Source organism: Carassius gibelio, chromosome A5, assembly GCF_023724105.1.
Source record: "Carassius gibelio isolate Cgi1373 ecotype wild population from Czech Republic chromosome A5, carGib1.2-hapl.c, whole genome shotgun sequence".
Taxonomy (NCBI): domain Eukaryota; kingdom Metazoa; phylum Chordata; class Actinopteri; order Cypriniformes; family Cyprinidae; genus Carassius; species Carassius gibelio.
The window spans coordinates 28,920,317-28,941,020 of NC_068375.1; the positions used below are offsets into that span (position 1 = coordinate 28,920,317).

The window sequence follows — 20,704 nt, forward strand, 5'->3', positions numbered from 1 at the left end:
CTAAATTCGTCGTTTTGAATCAAAATATGTATTTTATGCAAATCGTCTAGATCCAAAGAGTTTTTTTTTTTTTCCGGTCTGGGCAGAGAGATAGAGAGAGAGAGAGAGAGAGAGAGAGAGAGAGAGAGAGAGATTGCAAGTTCATAACCAGGAGTTGTGTTCGACCAAAGTCCCTTTCTCTGTTCAACTTGAAGCAGCAATGCGCATACTGATCACTGTATGACATCAAATTACTCTCTGTACTTTGATGTCTGTCTGTCTGGTCCACACACTGCTCCTTCAAATTGAACACAGCACATCTCACAGCCGTTCTGTTTTGACAGCACACTTCAGCTGCGTTCACACTAGCAGTGACTTGGGCTGGCCACGAGTTGCTAGTGGGCATTCTCACTACTGGTTGCCTATCAGCGAATCAGGTCTTGCCACTAAATTCAAACATTTTGGAGGCAAAAGACTAATTATAAATATGAAGTTATATTATATTATAATTTATTCAAACAAAAATCAATAAGAAACCGAGCCTACCTTTTTCCATTGTGTATGCTTCTCTTCGGCTGAGAGAAGAACTATCACATGAGCTCTATCATCATCTTTCCTATTGGCTGTTGCTCCAAAAAGTCGCACCTCATTTACATAAAGTTGAAGACACGCCCCATCCATCGCCAATGGCTGCTGTTGCTCTTGTCGCTGGAAATCGGCAGCTCTCCATTGAAATGAATGGGATCTTGTCACTTTGTCTCTTGTAGTGTGAATGGGGCTTTACGCTCACATCTGCATATAAGTCATGCTAAGTTAACACTTGTTTTTCTGAAAAACAATGCTACAGTTAATTATTCTCCTTTGAAAATGTGTGTTCCGGGACAGAATGTCAGTCTTTGTTTCGGTTTGTGAAGCTCGCCCACTGCCAGTTTACCCAATTTTATTTTGGCACCTCGGGTTGCCAGTTGGTGGAAAACACAGTGCATTTCATTTCATTCATCGTCAAGTGCACTCGTTCCTGTTGGTGTTGTCAATCTGGCATCCTGTGTATGTGTCAAGTTGGAGGAGGAGGGGCTGGGTGAAAAAAACCTTCCCCAATATTTTGAATTTGGACTGCAAAACCTAGTTCATTCACTCTGTGTCAGTCCTACATAATTACTTTCTCACCCTCCTCCTACAAACATTAAACAATCTTATTATTAGGAAAAACTCAAAACTCTTGTAAAACTATAATTAAAGCAGCAGTGAAACTGCCTGCACTGCTTATTCTCTCTCACACCTCTCATTGCACTTTTTTTCTCTGCTCTCACACATGTATAGTGCCAAGTTTTTTTTTTTTTTTTTTTACTTTTTTTCTCTTAAGATTCCAGTAGTTTTTCTTTGCAAATTACAAATGCTACTAAAAATATGGAGCAGTCTGTGAAGTTTGTGTGTATGCATGACAAAATATTTTTTGCAAATATCATTATTCATAATTTTGTGTGTGTGTGTGTGTGTGTGTGTGTGTGTGTCAACAAAACTGCCTATTTCAGAGAAAATAATGACGTTAGCATGCATCAAAGCATTTTTCGGTTGTGGTCATCAAAGTGACTTGAAAGCTGCATAAATGGTTTGACTTTCATTACGGAGCTGCTTGAAAGAAGTTGACTGTTGTTAGATCAACTTTGTTTTCAATAAGAAGTGCAGACAGAATGGAGAGTAAAACTGCTGTGGATGAGCAATGAGAAGTGAAGGATGAAGCTCGAGGTAGTTGCCTGTAAAGCCTATAAACAGTATATGTCATATCAGCATCCACCTCTAGTGATATGGCTATATTTCTTTCATAATTCATAAAAAATTGTAATCCCGTGAGTAATCCATTATTTTTATATATGTCTGCAGGCGTTAGAAAGGTGAACCTGCTCACATGTTTCATAATGCTGGCACACTGAAGGACAGGCGCTCTCACTGGGGGAGTCAGAATAGCTGCATTATTTGTATTCAGAGCAGCTGCAGGTGCCACAGCTATTCACTTTCTACAGAGGGCTGCTCGGACTGCTCTCCTCCCCATTCCACAATCCATCAAATTATTAATCTTCTAAAAGCCCTACAATACACGAAGAACAGAGTTTTCTTGCTTTTTTATTTTCACAATGTTGCTTAATCTTTTTTTCTCACTTTCGAAGTATAATAAGGTTCTGTCCAGCATATCTTTTCTTGTAATCTGAGTGCTGGGCGATATATTTAATGTTGTGTATATTTAAATAATCATCAAATAGCCATTAGCAAACAGTTATATTCACAATGTTCTATTACCAGCGAAATCATTGTGTGTATACAGTGTATTGTGAAGTTGAGTGCATCGCCCAGTCCTAATCAATCCGGAAAGTTGTCTATAATGTGATAACATTACTCATGTATTTGTAACTGCAGGTTAAATGCATTAATGTCCTGCATTAAACAGTTTAAATACATCTAAATGCCACTTCCAGTGAAGCTTCTGCATTTCCCAAATAGCCCAAATGTCTTATTATTCTAAATAACTGATTCCTTTAATTAAAAACAACTAGTTTGAGATGAATAGGCCTATCCCAGGGGTGTCAAACTCAGTTCCTGGAGGGCTGTAGTTCTAACCCTGCTCCAGCACACATATCATGTAGTTTTCAAATAAGCCTAAATGATTAGATCAGCTGGATCAGGTGTGTTTAATTAGGGTTATATCTAAACTGTGCAAGACTGTTGCTCTCCACAAACTGAGTTTTACACCCTTGGCCTGTCCAAGGTTTGCCTCCATCCCACTGTTAAAATTTAATGAAGTAATTTTTACTCTGAGTAAATTTTTAATGAGCTACTTTTTACTTTTACTTGAGTAAATTTTTTGACTGGTACTTTTACTTGTACTTGAGTAAAAGTTCATTAATATAATGGTACTTTTACTTGAGTAGAATATTTTTGTACTCTTTTCACCTCTGGAGACAATTCTGTACTGACTGTATTAGATCTGACAGACAGTCACACACAAATGTGAGTAACTGACTTTATTATGGGGTCACTAAAAACAGAACGGAAAATAGTTTATTGCTTCTAAATTATGATGTGTTTTGATGTAAAAATCTTTTTAACATAAGTGGACCTGAGAGAAAAGTACAAAATAATAAAAAGGCTGTTCATGACCCCTTTTAAGGACCAACTGCTGCTCACTCAGTGGATCCTGTTTAAAATAAGAATCTCTTGCTTTATGTGACTCCTGAGTCACTTCAGGAATGTGACCCCCATGTTCATATATAACCAAACAGGCCTGTGTGCTTGACCCTCTTATTGGGAGCCTAAACTGAAGCCACTTGAAGTGTGTAAAATGCACTGTTACTTGAAAAAGTTGTTCGGAGTCTTCAATACTGACTTTTAATAGTGGTTGTCTTAAAGTGGATTAACACCACAGTTTAATAATTTATGGGACACAAACTTGTCGATGGGTAACGATTGAAGCTATATCTGAAGATTACTTGGAAGTTTCTACAGAAATGAGTTCATTTAACAACATTTTCCAATATATAGAGCTAAATATTGATATTTTTATTTGACTTTCTCCTAAAGGATTTAAATAGTCATCACTCTGTGTGTCAGGTAGCACATTATAGGTTCAGCTAAATTATTTAGTTTTATTCTCTTGTTTCTTCCCCACTGATATATAATGTGTGATTTTTCTGTCTGGTCTCTGGTGGCTTTATTGACTTTGTGTGTGCATGGATAGACTCTTTTCTGCTCTTTACATTTATCCAGAGATTGGTGTGCGTGTCTGGACTGTCAGTCGCTTACCTTATTACCAGGACCCTGGTTTATTTACACGTTGTGTTATAACAAAACTTAATTTGAGCAGAGAACTGGGTGATGAGCTTTGAGTAAGTGAATGTTTGGAGAGCAGCTACTCTGGGAGAATGACAGTAAGACACAGTATTTTTCTAATAATTCAACAGCCCGGGGTCAATTATTCCATTTATACTATGGTTACCACACCTCAAGACATTGATCAAATGATATATTTAAAGGGATTAGTCTGGTTTTTGTACTTAAATCACTATTGTGAGTAAGAATATTTCTTATGCATCTCATCCAATGCCTCTTGCTAGTTCCAATATGTAATTTTAAAGCTGGTAATGGATGCTTGAGCCATTGATAGCATTCAAATGCAGTTATTAAGTTATTAGAAAGAGAGCAAGAGAGAGAGAATGAGCTTGTGTAAATTAGGCTAACTTACCTCTTTGCGTCTCTAAACGGCACTGTCTCCTCGCTACTGAGAAATGCCATGTGTAGCCTTTAAGTTGCTACACTACATAGGCTAACTGATAAAATCGGCAGGATAGCGCTGACAACAACTTTTTGTGCAAACTGCGTGACCGTTATTACTGCTAACTATGCAAAGTGATATGGAACTGTAATGCGGTCAAGCATGGTTCCCAGAAAATAATTGCACACCTCAGAACATTCGACAGCCAATCAGATTCAAGCATTCGACAGCCCCGTAGTATAATCATTGATAATCTTCACCTCCTGTGGGCCGAAACAGAATAATTGAACTCAAGAACTAGTCAGATTCGTGAACAAATCATTCACACCTGTTTTGTGAACTGGATCAGTGGATTACTTGAAAAGATCTAACTCAAACAGAGTGATTCTTTATGGATCTGACATTGCTGATAACAATAATATGAACACCATGGAGAGCAAATGCTGATTTTCAGTGAGTATATTATTTTGACTTTAGGAAACATGGAATATAGAGTACTAATATTGTACAAGAAAATAATGATTGAATTACTATTTTTGGTGAAACTGTTCCTTTAATGCGAAATGTTATGCTCCACATTTTTCCTTTTTTAGTTTTGATTCTTTATATTCTCTCTCAGGATCTCATTTACCAGCTCTGTTGTTGTTGTTAAGAACCTCTGTGTTGGGAAAAATCCAAGACTGTCGTTTTTGTATATGATCATGCATATCAAAAGAATATTGCATGTTTATTTCCCAATCTGCATTCCCACATTTTTTGGTGTGTGTGTTTATTAAACGCAATCAGTGCACATTTACAGAGGTGATGCATTTAAATGTGATCTATGCTGAGTCGCCACCTTTGAAAACTTCTAATGATGAAATTAATTAAATTTCAAGTCTGGAAGTGCTGCAACCCTAAGCAAACATACATCCTCTTGAGCAAAAGCCTTTTTTAAATATTCAGCGCTTATAAATATATTTATGAGACTAAAGCAGTCACATGTACATTGCGTATCTTTCTTATCCTTTCTTGTTCGTTACATTATATGTGGTTTTCGATTTTTATATTTCTCTCCGCAGGAGTTCATGTAAACCTTTCTGGTCGTCTGTTCCATCACAGTAATTCCTCAGACCTGAATCCACTAAAACATTCTGATTACTTTGTTTATTTATTTATCAACACTTTTTCTGTTGACATCATGTTTATACAGTTCAACGACCACAGAGCGTTCTGCAGTCTGTTTGGTGTCAGACTCTAGTAAAAGAAGGAAATTAATTCAGGCCAACTGCAGACAGATTCAGGCTGTTACTGCTCGATAAGACATGATGCTCTTCAGTATGGGGATGTGTTTGTGCTGAGTGTTGTTCGAAGTCTGAGAAGCATTTGGTTTTTAAGTAAAAGAGTGTGTGAGCTCCGCGGTGGAATATTTTCAGGTTTGACAGTTTATTGAGGCATTTTGAGTTGAGGGTCAGATAAGTTCACAAAGTTACTTAAGAATGAGACACAGGCTTATAACCCCAGTACATGTTAGTGAGTTTAGGCGTGAAGTTGATTATGAACTTAATTATCTCCACGAGTGTGCGAATGTACAACAAATAAAAATAGTAGTCTCATATCTGGCCCACAATCTATAATGAGTTTGGCACCCCGTGTGTAAAGTGCCCAGCCCTGAACTCTGCCTCCGTCCAGCTTTGTGTTAAACCCATTCATAGATTTGGATTCAAATTCTTTCACATTATCAGTCACTGAATGCTGTCTGAAATCATTCTGCAACCTCTTTCCCTTCCCTTCTCATATTTAGAAGGCTGGAAGGACAAAAGGACAAAAGCTGAGAGAGAAAAGAATGGGCCAAGAGAGTGTATGGGTGAAGAAGAGGAAAAAAAGAGGAAAATAGCAAAGTTTTGTGGAGTGTTGCCCACCCTCTCTCTCAGGGCTCATGCTCTTTTGGCATGTTGGCTGGGTGGAGCCTCTCTCTCTCTCTCCACTCCAGCTGCGTCTGTCTGTCAGCCCCTCCCCCTCCAATCCGTCTGACCCTTGTCTGCATAGATGCTCGTTGAGGAGAGGGAGAGAACAAGAGTGCAAAACTCTACGCTGTGAACAGGGCAACTGCCTTCTGGGAAGATTCTATTCACTCAAACGTGCACACAGATCCCCCTCTACACCCGTCCACCCCCCTCTCTCTTAGTCTGCCCGGAGGGTTTTGTTCCTACACCGGGCAACTTTTTTCTCCTCCACTTCTCTGTGTGTGAGCTGTTTTGTTTTGGGGTTTTTCAGCCGGATTCCTGAATTTATTGAAGGATTCATTGGACTGTCTAGTGCATCTCTTCTCATTTTGAAGTCATTATTCGCCCCAACATTTGCAGCATCCTGGCTCGGCGACGGTGGAGGCGGGTTTCTTCTGTCCCTGAGAGGATTAAGAGCATGTACTAGAAAGAGCGTGTGTGTAAAAAGGAGAGAGAGAGTGAGAGAGAGAGACAGAGAGACACGACGTAAGAAGACGAGAGAGACAGAGTAGATTTGCGCATGTGACCATCGGGAAAGGATGGCTCTGTGGCTCTGAGCTGCCTCGGCTCTCACAGGACATACTCGCATAATAAGGAACGAAAGACTGATTGACTGACAGACAAACTCCACTCACAAGAGAATATTGTTCTCCTTGTGTTTCTCGCAGAGGCTTAACCAAACAGGATTTCCATGATGCCGGCTGAAGTGAAGCAGGTCAGTTTGGGGATTCACTCGCTCTCATCCTCCGTTCTCTTCTGCTTGCTGTTGATTGCTTGAGTGTATTTGTCTTTTTATGTTTTTAATTACCTTCCAATTTTCCTGCTCTTTAGCTGTCAGGTTTTGGTTGTGTAGGATGTTAAGTTGTCCCCCAAATATCCTTCCTTTCATTCTGCTTTTCTCATCATGCATTTTGATGTAGAATATCAACACGTCGTATCTTGAATACTGTTGTGGTCACATGCTGCAAGCTGTCAACATTCAGAATGTCCAGTACACATCTATCCAGAGGTGAATATTTTTCCACTTTTGATTCAGCTGTGCTCAGCGGTTAATAACATTCCAAGAATGTCAAGCAGCATGGGGACGCATCTAATAAAACAGCTGAGATAAACATGAAGAATCTTACAGGATTTAAAAAAGATAAAATAGTCAGATGGACGTTGAACACAGCAAAGTTGATGAAAAGAAGCCGGGATTGAAGATTTACTGCTTTGCTTCCTCTTCTCCCTCTCTTCATCCCCAGCACTGGACTCATCAGTGGTCAGCTATTTGTTTTCTTTATTTTGGAGCTACTACATTGCCATGCAAATCTGCGAGGGGGTCAAAGGAATGTTCTTTTTAATCGGCATGCAGGGATTTTCTAAAGACGTGTTCCCAAAATGGTGCCGTGTCATTCCATAACGTAAAAATGTGCCAGGTTGGACAGTTAGGACATGTAGATAACAAGGGACAGGTTTTGAAAGATACAAGCAGTCTTTTTATGTTCAAATGTGTTCTGAGCTTATTAATTTTTTGGAAATGTATTCTTACAACCATCCGTTTGGCACCGTTAATCTGTTGACGGCTGTCTCACGGATGATTGCTGCTACATAACTGGCACAGGAGAGGCAGCTGTATTTTATTTATTTATTTATTATGCCAAGCAAAACAAAGTCTGAAGACACCGAATCTGTAGCGTCTCTATCCATGAAACCCTACCTCCACAGTACGGACGTTCCTGCCATTCTTTGGGGTTCACCGCATGCTCTATCTGACCTCTGCTAACCTCAGAGCATTCCTTAAGACTAGCACCTGCTTCAGTGAGGTCAGACAGGTCACACAAGGGCATGGAGATCAAGAGGCTGGAGTGTCTGACATGGTTGTTTCTGTCATCTTGGTTGTTGGACAAAGCCAATGAGTGTGAAGACATAAGTTCACTAAACGGTTGCACCACATATTAGAAGCTCTAGAGTGTGACATCCTGTTTGTTGTGTCTAAAGAACATGCTTGATGTCTCAAAACATCAATTCTTTTTTTCCTACATTTTCAGGTTATATGTGGACACAATTTTTTGACTGTAATTGCTTTTGCGAGAATGTTTATATTGGTTGTCATAGTTACCATACAAACCTCTGATGTTTGACCAATGGTTGTATATCATTAGAGTATTATTCTATTCTAAACACATTGTGCAAAAAAAAAAAAAAAAGAGAGAGAGAGAATGGGTGGAATATATGATGTAGCTATGGTTAAAGTTATAGTTCACCTAATAATAATAATTCTGTTATCATTTTATTTGGCCTTACGTCTTTTAAAAATGTATTTTTTCTACTACGGAATGCAAATGAAGATATTTATTTTATTTTCAGTTTTTTTCCCTATGCGATGAAAGTAAATTTCAGTGTTTTTCACCCTATTAACTTTGATTGTATGGACAATATTGTTCTTTTTTTTCTTCTTCTTTGTTTTTTCTTTACACTGACAGCTTCTGAATGCGCTTTTTCTTTGTTGCTCTGCAGTGCATCTTGAGTGTGAAGTTAGACATCACTATAAATGAAACACATTTATGTTCACACTTGTTACAGACATGAGATCAAAAGTATGAAATGCCTGCAATGTCTTTCCATAACCGCCATGCACTGCGGTGTTACAGTGACTCCCAATCCAGCTGAGCTTACTATTATCAACCCTCAATTACCGTAGGGTGAATCAGCCTGCCTGAGTCTGTTAAATATAAGTGTCTGATACTTCAGCAGAAAGGCAGTGCTGTCACTGCAAAAGAGATTTAGCCTCATCAAAACCGAACCAACCATATCTAGACATAAAAATTATTTTTCAAAAAACCATTTACATTTCATTTAGACTGAGACTATTGTCTTCCACTGCAATTGTACGGTGTTTGCTTATGTTAAGTTTTGCTGGTATTTCCAAATTTTTTTGCCTATTTTATGGGAAAAATTGGGTATGCATACTTTAGTGAACTGTTAACCTCCATTAGTTCTGTGCTGCTTTCTATTCCTTGTTGGGTAGGTTTGATTGGACCGAAAGGGCACTTCTCAGTGTTGTCAATTAAAGTTGCAGGGGCTCGGGCACCCCTCACACCCCCATCCACCCTGTGCACGTCACTGCTCTTATAGGCTTCTCTTTTGTAAAGCCTCGTTCATTCACTGTACCATAGCATGAATCAGTATTTGAAGACATATAGAGCAGAAGAGGCTGATTGTGACTATGAATGGTGCGTTAAATGCCAATGACCCAAAAGACCTCTGAGTAATTGTGCTGGTGCTCATCCAGTCTGTCTGGTTTGTTGGGCGGGGTGGAGTAGGAGGGCATGCTGAAGAGGCTCCAGATGTCCCACTGCAGCTGTGCTGCCCAAATCAGGGCATTTCAAAATCTCTGGCATGACCGAACAAGGAACTGCCCCACCTCTCGAGGCTAAGTGAGTGCCAGGATTTTGGTTGAGGTGACAGCCTCCCAACCACTCATCTCCGCTAAGTATCTGATGCCCTTCAGATTCCAAGTTGCAGTTAATTTTGGATTAGCAGCCCAAGCCACACTTGTACTGGCTCACAAGTACCCATGTTACACTGGACATGCCATGAAAGCTTGGTGTGCTATCAGGACGTCCATCACATTGTGCTGTCCAGTAACCCATTTGGCTTGCTGACTGCATGCCTGATATAGACCTGCCTGACTTCCCTGGATTTTCTCATGCAGTGCAGAGCAGCACCAGCTGACCCTTCCATAACACCCCTGTCAAACTGCCTCTGCTTCTTGGCTGCTCACTCAATCATATTCAGTCAGGCACCCATTCAGATTGATGTCTGTTCTCACACTCAGTAAGCTGTTTCCAAAAGTGTTAAAGGAGAAGATTTTGTGTTAATGAGCTAAATATTTGTTAGCACTAACCATTTAGCCTCAAATACCCCCGTATGGGCCTATAATATCTTTATATATTTTCATTTGTCTTTATTAAAACAAGTAGAATCACATATTTATTGTTAGACCAAAGAATGTTGTACAGTAGTGAAAATCAAGCAAATGGTGGTTTTTGCTAAGTATTGTATTGGTGTAGAGTCCCTTACATTTTACATATTAACCAATAGAAATTTAATTTATATCTTTAAAATACTTTGCAAAAGTCTTAGCCCACTAGCATTTTCACAAAAAAATAAAATAAAATAAAATGGTTTTAAGTCCGTAATCTGCAATAACTTGGAAGAAAAGAAAAATGTGACAACGTCTCCAAGACGCCTGAAGAATCTTTCCTAAAGTACTATATTAATGTGATAAGTTTTAGGCACTTGTGTAAAAATGGTGTAAAGTGAAGATGTTTTAACATTTTTTGTCACAAATAGATTATATTTTTCAGTTAACATCTATTAATTAAATCAAATCAATATTTGGTGTGACCACCCTTTGCAATTAAAACAGCTTTGATCCCAGCTGGTACACTTGCACATAGTTTTTCAGGTAGCTTTGCAGGTAGGGTTCTTCAAACATCTTTGAGAACGTGCCACAGTTCTTCTTGATTAAGTCTGTCTCAGTTTTTTCTGTTTCTTCACGTCATTCCAGACGGACTGATGATGGTGAGATCAGATCTCTGTGTGGAGCACTGGCTGCTGTCAGACTCCTTGTGCAAACAAAAATCTCACTGGATTATTACAATTAGTGGCAAAAGGAATGGTTGGAAATGTAAACTGATACTTCCTACTGACATACTGTATACACGCACACAAATATAAATACACACACTTTTAAACATAAATATGTGTAATGTACATATATAAATATGTACAATGTATACAATATAATAAAATTAACAAATATTTCTAATATTACTAAATATTGTATCTATAATTTTTTTTAGAAAGTTCTATAAAATCTATAAAAAAGTTATTAATAACTATCTTTATATATATATATATATATATATATATATATATATATATATATATATATATATGTATATATATATATATATATGTATAGAGTTGTATTTATATAAAAAAAATTGACACAATGTCTACATTGGATTTTTACATTTAACGTATTTTTCTTTATTAAATTGGCTGGTAAGAAGTCTGGCTGGTAAATTTTTTCATGTGGTTATTTTTAGGCTTCTGGTAACTTTTAACGGTTTGACGTTTCCCAGGTTTAAACCAACAAACATTAAAGTTACTAGTCTATATCATTAACCACTTCACCACAATAAGTTTTAGATGTTTTGCAGCTTGCTTTTTCTCTGCTAAAGCATTGCATGGGAACCCAGGCCTTCTCTGCGTCACACACTTGTGGCACCATCATGCCTTTCCCATGTCTGTTTACTGAGCCCCAGTGTCTTGTTTGTTTGGTAATGTTTTCTTTTCATCTTGTTTGTTGGGTGGAATGTCCTCCTGTATCTCTGTGTATATGGACACTTGCGAAAAAAAAAAAAAATAGTTTAGAGATTAGAATGATGGCACCACAACAGTCCTGTCAGTAAACATAGAGGGCAGAACCGGAGTCTGTGTTTGTTTGTGCATGCGTGCATATCCTGGAGGATAACAGGTGACGACACGGGATCAGTGGGAATAGCCCCATACAGCTCTCAGATTGCATGGGTTCTTCTATATCCAGCTCGGGCGCATCTCTTCCTCTCTCTGCAATGTCAGAATGACTAATAAAGAAATGATCAGGATTGTTTATTTGCATGTAACATAGAGAACAAGAGTGAGATGAGTGGAAAAGGTTCTGGAGCATATATATGGGTAAAAGTGCATGTGCAAAGCAGTTATTTGTTTTAGCTTTTCACTTTTTGTTAGGAATAACGGCTGTAATTGGCTGGCGGCCAGCCAGTAAGGCCATAGGAAAGAGGGAAAGGTGCATATGTGACACTTTTGCAGGGTCTGCCATGGCAACAGCACTGGATAAAGAGCCCTCTGCCCCTGGATCTCATGATTAATGACACTGGCCTGCTGGATGCTGGCAGACAGCATTGCAGCATTGCGTTTGCTTTTGTTTCATTAGTTCACTGAGAAAATGACAGTTTTTCGGCCTGTCAACTGAAATACGCACACACAAAACACAGTCCAACCCGGCTCGGATGGTCGTGGCAGCTCGGGAGAGAGTGTAAGAATTATTATCCATCGGGGAAAGTGATAGTGATGTCGACGCCGGAATAGATTTTTGTGTTTTCAGCTGTGTTGTAACAATAGGGCTGCTGTTGAGAGAAGATATGCTGTATGTAAACAGCTTGCTGAATGTGCTTGACTGAGAAATACTCTCAAACACACTGAAGCTGTTGGAACTGCCTCAGATTGATAGGCTATCTGTGCTCTGCATTTTTTTAGGAGACACTTTCCCAGCGTTGGCCGCAATGATCAATTAAGAGCCTCAGAGCATGTTGCTCCCTCTCTCCCCCTTAATTTCCCATTATTTCCTTCAGTACATACTTGTCCTTGTTAAAACCTTTAGGCTACATTGACAGTTATGTATTGACTTTTTTATGCCCCCTGGTAAGGTAAGAGGCCCTGAGGAGGAGGTCATGTCCCTTAAATCCCGCCCCTGTCCTGTTTCCTCATAGCATCTGCAATATTGTGCTGTAGTAAAACGGACCACATGGCCTCCGGATGAGAGGCGAATTGTGCAACTTTCTGGTCTGTTACATCTGCAGCTTTCTTTAGGAGGTTTATCTAATGATGTTCTCTAATGGAAAGGTTGGGTTTGTGGGTTGAGTATTGATCTTGAGCTCTTGGTAAAGATCTTTTCATATGTACCAGTTTAAACACCATTCAGTTCTGTCACTTTTTATGAGAAATAAAACGTGAAGATGGTCTCTGCTCAGTGAATAAGTAGCTTGCTGGTTCTTCATCATGCCATCTGTCTATGATGGTCCTGAGGGATTGATGTCTTCTGACAGCTCTTCAGCGTGTGCTAGTCACCACATACAGGCATGCCAGTTTAGAGCTAACAGTTTGGGGAGGGGTGGCGATTTCCTGGGCGTTTTTTCTGTTTTTGGAAGAATCATGCGCTACAGAATTTTTAAATTTTAGTGTTTTGATTTTACTGCAAACATGCTCAGATGTATTCAGAATGCATTTACATTCTGGTTAGCAAAAACAAAAATAACTCATTCAGAGAAAGATATTTGGTACATACATTTGGTAGTAAGTTTAGTTAAAAACATTTTTTTATTTATATTTTAAAATAATAAATGTGCTTTACTGGGAAAGTTAGTTTGTTTATAATCATATTTCTACGAAGGATTAACCATCATAAACCAATATTTAGCCTACTTCCATGTGTTAAACTCTCTTTTCTTGTGACATACACATCTTCAGGAATAGCTCATAGTTGTGTTGTGTAACTTCCAAATGAAAGATATAAAAAATAATAGCCTAGGCTAATTTAGGGGGTCTATAAACCATGATAGAAAATAAATGAATAACTCCAACCTGGCAAAAAAATGAATAAATCGTACGATTGCGGATTACTTCACATTACCTCACATTAGCTGTATATTCCTGTAACTTCAAATGTAGTCTGTTGGAAATTATTTTTCTTAATTCTATCATCTGGTTAACCAACAGTTCTAACATTAGCTTATAAACTGAATACAGTAAATTTGGTTCAGGAAACCTAAAACATCAACTTACTTCAAACAGGGCTGCCAACATTTGAGTTCAGTGTTTATGCAGAGAACCTTATTGTTAAGGTTAAAAGTAATTTGTATACAAGTTCATATTAGACCATTTGTATAAGGTAATCTATATTTTTGTATTAATTATCCCACAACAGAAGGCTCATGCACTTCTGACAGAAAAATGGAAATATTTCTATGGCTTTCTAACATTTGCTAAAGGGAGAATATACCTGTGAAATGTAAGTTATGCATTCAGGAAGACAGCACATCTCAAACACATTAAACAGTGTGAGTAGTCTAGTGTCTCTGTCAGCGACACACGCAGCGTACGATGGGTCGAGCCAATTAAACTAACATGTAAAATGAAACCATATACTGTCTTACCAGTTTTTAAAGGTCTTAATATGAAGCATGTCACATGTTTAGAACAGATTGAATTGTGCACTTTCTCCGCAGCAGCTCAGTCCGCTATATTTTTATATGCGTTCATATCAAACCACTGTATATCGATAGAAACGTTATTGCCTCATATTGAATTACTTATAAAGAAAATATCAATATATCGTACAAACTCAATATACCGCCCAGCCCTAATTAGATGTCATCAGTGTCCAGTGCCACCCTGGACACCCCTGTGGTTCTGCCACTGGCAGGGGGAAGTTGTCATAAGCTGTTAGCTGCATTTACTCAGTTTTATGTCATTCATTTCTGCTGTAGATGTTTGAGCCATTTGTTCACACTTGGGTACAGAAGTAACAATAGTGCAAGGCACAGCGTTGTTTAATGAACCTTGACTTAGGTACGCACCTCTTAACGATTTTGCCTGGCTAATTGCCACTCTAATTGCCACATTTGTTCATTCAGCAGGCTTTTTCATTAGCCTTTTCATTACTGTTGCTCATACTTACTCTAACTATTAAACTTTCACCTTGGGTTGTTGCTGTGGACATGATGCTATCGCAAACCAGGTGGCTTGTTGAGTTGTTTAACCTAGCAGATGATAAAAATGGGTAAAGAAAAATAATACACAAAGCCAAATAAAGACTTGGGGGTGGGATCTTTTGTCTTGGGGCTAGTAGGTGACCACCCAGAAGACTTTAGCACTCTCCTAGTAACTGCACAGAACTCCTTAGCATCTTGGTAGTGACTTCAGCATGGACAGGCATCATAAATCGAGTACTATTTCATTCTTTTTGTCATTTTATGTCATCCCTTCTGCATTTATTTCTTTTGTTAATGGGCTCTGAGGTGGAACATCATGTTTTGCCCCTGTTTGTATGAAAAAGGGGGCATAAAAACTTTAATCTCAGCTTTCAGCCATGGATGAAGGATCACACTTAGAGATGGCGTTGAGGAAAACCTCGAGATGAAATAAAATCAGTGCCATGTATAAGAAGCATTATCTCACCATGACCCCTTCCACCTCAGTATATGAGGTTCGAGTTTCTTCACTTAATTGTTTAGGACCTTCAAATGACATTATAGCCCTTTTGATGTTTAGTTTTTCTCTCAACCTAGTGTTTGTGGTAACCCACCGTCAGCCAAACCAAACCAATCTAGTCGCTTGGCTGTCCAAAATTAAAGGTTCAGAATGTGCTTTGTGTGTGCATCTGGAGTTTATGTGGGGATGGAGAAGGGCTTGAGTAAGGATTTAGTGTGGATTTGTCAAGCACTGAGTTCAAGAGGCAAACAGCAAAGTTTTCTTCAAAATGCAGCTTGAGCAAGATCGAGGTCATGCTGAAGTTCTCGGAGTAAAAAAAAAAAAAAGCACAGTTCACAGACCTACACTTTCTCTCTATCACACTGTAGCACTCTCAGATACTTCTTCTACATCTGCTCTCCCTGCTTTAGAACAGAGAGAGAGAGAGAGAGAGAGAGAGAGAGAGAGAGACCTAGATGAGCCATATTGGTTTGCATTACCAAAGTTTAATCCATTCTTCTCCTGCACCTCCACCTCCTGCCTAAACAGAGACCCATATTAAACCAACTGTTCTGTTGGAGGCTGTTTGGAGCTAATTGAGGCCATAAACTGGTAATGCCAGGGCAGAGGGACAGTGTAAATGACCTCTTGTGTACGGTGTACCCTGCATTAATCTCACTTGGTTTGGTTCCATATTCATGAAAGGTGCTCTTCATGTTCTTTTTTCAGTCAAACATACAGTAGGCAATATATATGGTAAAAAAAAAAGGATGTATTGTGCCTCTGTAAGTAGGAAATGGACCTTCCATTGAATATTGTCTGTTCCTGCATGGCTTTTTTTTATTATGAGCCTTTTTATCATCATGCTTTGGTCTGCTCAGTCCACTTCTATGACAAAGTACATTGTTCAGGTACATACTATATATTGACTGAAAGTAGGAATCATTCCTTTGATTAGGCTAAAGAAAGAGGGACCTTTTTGGAGCCACTAGAATAAATGTAGAGATAATGAGAATGAATAATGGATGCAGCTGAAGAGGGCAGAGTATTGTGCGCACACCTCTACCCTGGTACAGACAGTCCCAGCAGGCTAACTCTTTCCCACTGGAGGTTTGTGCTAAATGATTACTGCTGTCACAAAGTGTCTTCTGATTGGTGCACCGTTCTTACATTCTAATCTGAGGTTAATTGTTATTTTCTAGTATAATTATACTGACCCACCTGATGTATGATATTTGGTTAACAAATGCATCAGTCTTTATGCCTGTACCAGTATAGTTCTGTTTGTTTGTTTGTTTATTATTATTTTTTTAATCATAATTGTAGCCAAAGATCATCAGTATTGTAAATCACAGAATATGGCTGAATTATTTAATTGTCACTAACAATTAGAAATGCTGTCAGTTAATATACAATGTAGATAACTGCCTTTTGATTGGTCACAAGAAATATACTACTTGATATTCCTTCTGGCATTTTGGGTTTCTGTCTCTGCTATTGTGCTTGTCACCCTTTACTTTCCTCATTTAACAGCATGTCAGTTGTGTATGGTGTAGTGTAGTGGTTAACAACCAATGCTGGATGTAGGTCTAAACCCCTTGAGGGTCGAACCATGACCTTTCAAATCATGTCCTTTCATTGTGCCCATGAGCAAAATGTCCCTGTAATAATTGTACTGCAGTGTTCTTATGAATGAGTCTGTTATTTTGATGGAAGGATTCCCAAAATGTTTTTGTCAGCTGAACTCCTTTGACATAAAAAATGCAGGGGGTACTTCAAGAAAATATTTTAAATGAATATTTTACTGTAACAACACATTTGCATGCACACAGGTCTCTGATGTTGGTGGTAACATAACATGTGGGTAAACAAATAAAATATTTAATCTTTTTGCGAGTGTTTTCCCAATGAAAACTTTTATCATCCATATTTATTCTTAATTCAACGATTTATTTTTCAGCACCTCATGATTCCACTGCAGTTCCTTCACAAAATCCTTAGTTTGGGAAGCCCTAATTTAATAAATTGTGCAAAAAGTAAAAAGTTATTAGTTTGAATTAGTCTGGCAAATCTTCTGCTGGATGAGCTGTTAAAGATTTTAACCATTTAACTGTTTGGTTATACTGAAAATGACAGTGGAAGACACATTTGCAGTTTTTAAAACAATAAATTATTTTTAATTTTTAATTTTAAATGAAAACAAAATTAAACCATAAGTTAAATCACTAAATGTTTCCAAAGCATTTTTGTTTAATTCTTCCATCCTCATTTTTTAGAAGAGTGAACTAATTTAAAACAGGGTTCAACTCATACTGTGCAGATGGTGGAATGTTAAACCATGCTATACCTGCATATCTCTGCCTCTCTCTGTGTGTGTGTGTGTGTGTGTGTGTGTTGGGGATGTATAAATATGGAGGCATTATGTTCTTTTACACTGGACCCACCACAGCATTGCTTTTTGCCTGTTTTTGGCCTGAAGTGTGTCAGCCACCCCTGTTCAGTTATTCTCACTGATCTCCTCTAGTCTGAGATTAGGATAACACACAATCTCCCCTGCTAAGGTTCTTGCAAAAAGACTATTTTTAGCTTCTGGTATGGTACGCATATTGAAGCTGGGGATGATATAAGCTTGCAGGGAATCCATTTTTTGGGGTTTCTTGTCATGTTTCATGGAGATGAAGTGCACAGAAGCCAGCAGAGACATTACTGATATGGCCTGGAGTGTGAGGGGGTTATATCTCCTCTAAACATTTGATTATTCAGTGATTAACACATTATACAAATATTTTCTTGGCAAATGCAGAATGCCCTTAGCTGTAGAAGCAATATGCAACACTTTTCCACCTGAGTTGCTTTCTATTATTGCACGTTAATGATTTGGAAAATTCCCATTTTACTAACAGGATGTCGAATGTCAGACTGTGCAATACTAAGAGACGTAAAATGAGGTCTGAATTGATTTTCCTGTGTGTTCTGTGTTGTACTATATGCAGGAGTGTGGAAGCACATTTGGTGGAGTCGTGAATGAAGAATTCTGAAGTAGAGTGATGGGAGCTATTTATAGTGAAATCCTGTGGGGTTCTGCTGGTCTTTAAATTTGAGTTGATTAAAATTCATCCATCTGAAAAACAGATAATGGATGTTCATCATCCTCTTCTCCACTTGTCTGTCAGCGCTTATGGCTAAGATAAGGAGTTACATTTGATTTCCGCATCGCTGCCGGACCTGGAGTGTTGAAATGATGAAGACAGGCTCACTGATGCAAGGCTCTACCAGCAGCATCCCTCAAACAGATCACACGGGTCAGATAGTGCTCCAGCGAAAGGCAAGATCCCTTTCATGCTTTCTGAATCTTGAAGGTGAATACAGACTCTTCAACTCCTTCATATTTTCATCAATGGTTTGATGAACACTTTTCTTAATTTCTTATTGAAATAGAAAGTTGGGTGAGGTATAAAGGGTTTAGCTCTCTCTCTCTCTCTCTCTCTCTCTCTCTCTCTCTCTCTCTCTCTATATATATATATATATATATGTGTATATATATATATACACAACTCCCTACAATTATAAAAGTCCATTCACTCCATTTTTTTTTTTAATCCCCCAAAAACTAAGCAGTCTTAAAGCCGTTTTGATTTTCTGAGCAGTATGACATCATACTGCTCAGGCCCCGCCCACGACTGCTGAAAGAGGGTCCCGTATTAGCATATCTGCCCTAAGCCAGTTGTACGCTGCCCTCCATTTTTCTCTGCACTTGGTTTTGTAGTTGGATGTAAAGGTGAGCATAAGAGAGTTTATTTTCTGCCGACATGAGAGCCACTGAGGACACAGTAGATTAGTTTTGTTTTTGATGGTAACACACCACCAGACAAAAAACAGAAGAGAGTGCTGGGGTGAGCAGTAGCTCATTGTCATTTAAAGAGACATGCACCAAAAGGGGTCAATGTGTACAGAGCTGTAAAAAGGGTGTTGATTTACCCAACCAATGAGGAATTTCAACCAAAGTATGTTGCAGACATTTTCATAAAGACCCTCAAGAATCATACCAACTTGTGGTAAATGGGCATCTGATGTCTCTTTAAAAAAAAAAAAAAAAAAAAAAAAAAAAAAAAAAAATATATATATATATTTTTTTTAGCATTTAGCATCCACTTAATTAGAGAATCTGTGGAATCTGCTACTAGTTGTAGTTGTTATTCAGATCCTTGTTGCGACACCCATTGAAGCTTTACTATAGGTTGGATTTGAGTATCTGAATAATGTAGCTAAAGAAATATTAGGGAAGTTAACCCTAAAGTTTTAATATTCCTGTACCAGAATGGCTCAGAATAGATCTTGGTTCTTATGTGTTCCCATGTGTTATTTTAATGCACTTTAAAGGCCTTCCTTATGCAAAATAATCTGTACTAGACCACAAGGCAACTACCTATTTCATAGCTTAATCCATTTCTATTTCATTGATGTATGTTAAACTGAAAATAGACCGTACTTCCTTTATCTCCTAGAGACAGGTACTGCACTCCCTTGGCACATTATTTCAAGCCCTTTCAGACCGGAGAGAGGCAGGCACCTTGTAGCCATATGGAGCAGAAATGCCATTGAAGAGCCTCTTAATCTTCTCAACATGGATTGAATTTGATGGCCTTGTTTTCAGACACAAAACAGGAGTCCAGGATATGGCTTTCTGCATAGCTGTTGATGCTGCGCTTTTGGCTGCTGCTACTCATTGGGCTTCTTCAGTAAATGGAGGCAGGGGAAAGGGAAGAGAGTTGTAAAATTGTTTCTGGCTGTCCTTAGCAATGAGATGAGCGCATAAACTGTAGGTATTCCTCTCTTGTGTTTGAGTGGGATTAAGACCAGCTACTGTATTGAGTTAGCATTACACAAGTGATTTGAGCGCTGCCTATATTTCAAAGCCACCTTTATACTTGGCTAAACAGACCTTTTCTGGCTTGTTTGTAGGTTTTGCCAACATTATTTACGTTGTGACAGTTCATTCAGCCCCTAATGCCTTGCTGTCAATACAGTTACATTCCAGGGTTGCTGTTGTTCTGTTTGTGTTTTCCAGCGCAATTCTTTGATCATTTTTTTAACAGCCTTTTATCACAGTGCTCTTAGTGATTCTAAAACAGGATTGCTTTCAGAATCTTTTATTGCATGCTCGGCCAGTCATTGTCCTGTTTTATCTCCTTCCATTTAAGCCCTGTTAGAGAGAAGGCTCTGTGAGAGAACCTTGACAGAATATTGGTTTCATTCAGTATGATACCAATATGAAGTCTTTCAGTTTTTATTGCACTGTGTAGTTTTAGTTTCATCTTACAAAGCTCACGGATATTGTTTTTTGTTCTGCTAGAACAGGGGTCGGCAACCCTCTGTGGTGGCTCCCTGTAGCATGGATGTACAATACGCAGGGGAGGTGTCCACCCGACTTTTAATAAAACCTAAACTCTTC

General features: G+C 38.6%; 1 protein-coding gene across 10 annotated transcripts in view; it reads left to right on the forward strand.

Moving 5' to 3' along the window:
* Positions 1-20,704, forward strand: part of LOC128010245 (splicing regulator ARVCF) — a 200,852-nt gene that overhangs the window by 88,918 nt on the left and 91,230 nt on the right. For 2 of the 10 annotated variants that reach the window (XM_052593006.1, XM_052593007.1), the window contains exon 1: positions 6,308-6,943. The exons of 7 other annotated variants lie outside the window; for them this stretch is intronic. In XM_052593006.1, coding sequence (XP_052448966.1) covers positions 6,920-6,943 — 24 coding nt within the window. In that variant the 5' untranslated portion in view covers positions 6,308-6,919. Of the gene's footprint in view, positions 1-6,285; positions 6,944-20,704 lie in introns of those variants that run through there. One more of the 10 variants, XM_052593008.1, reaches the window with a different exon arrangement.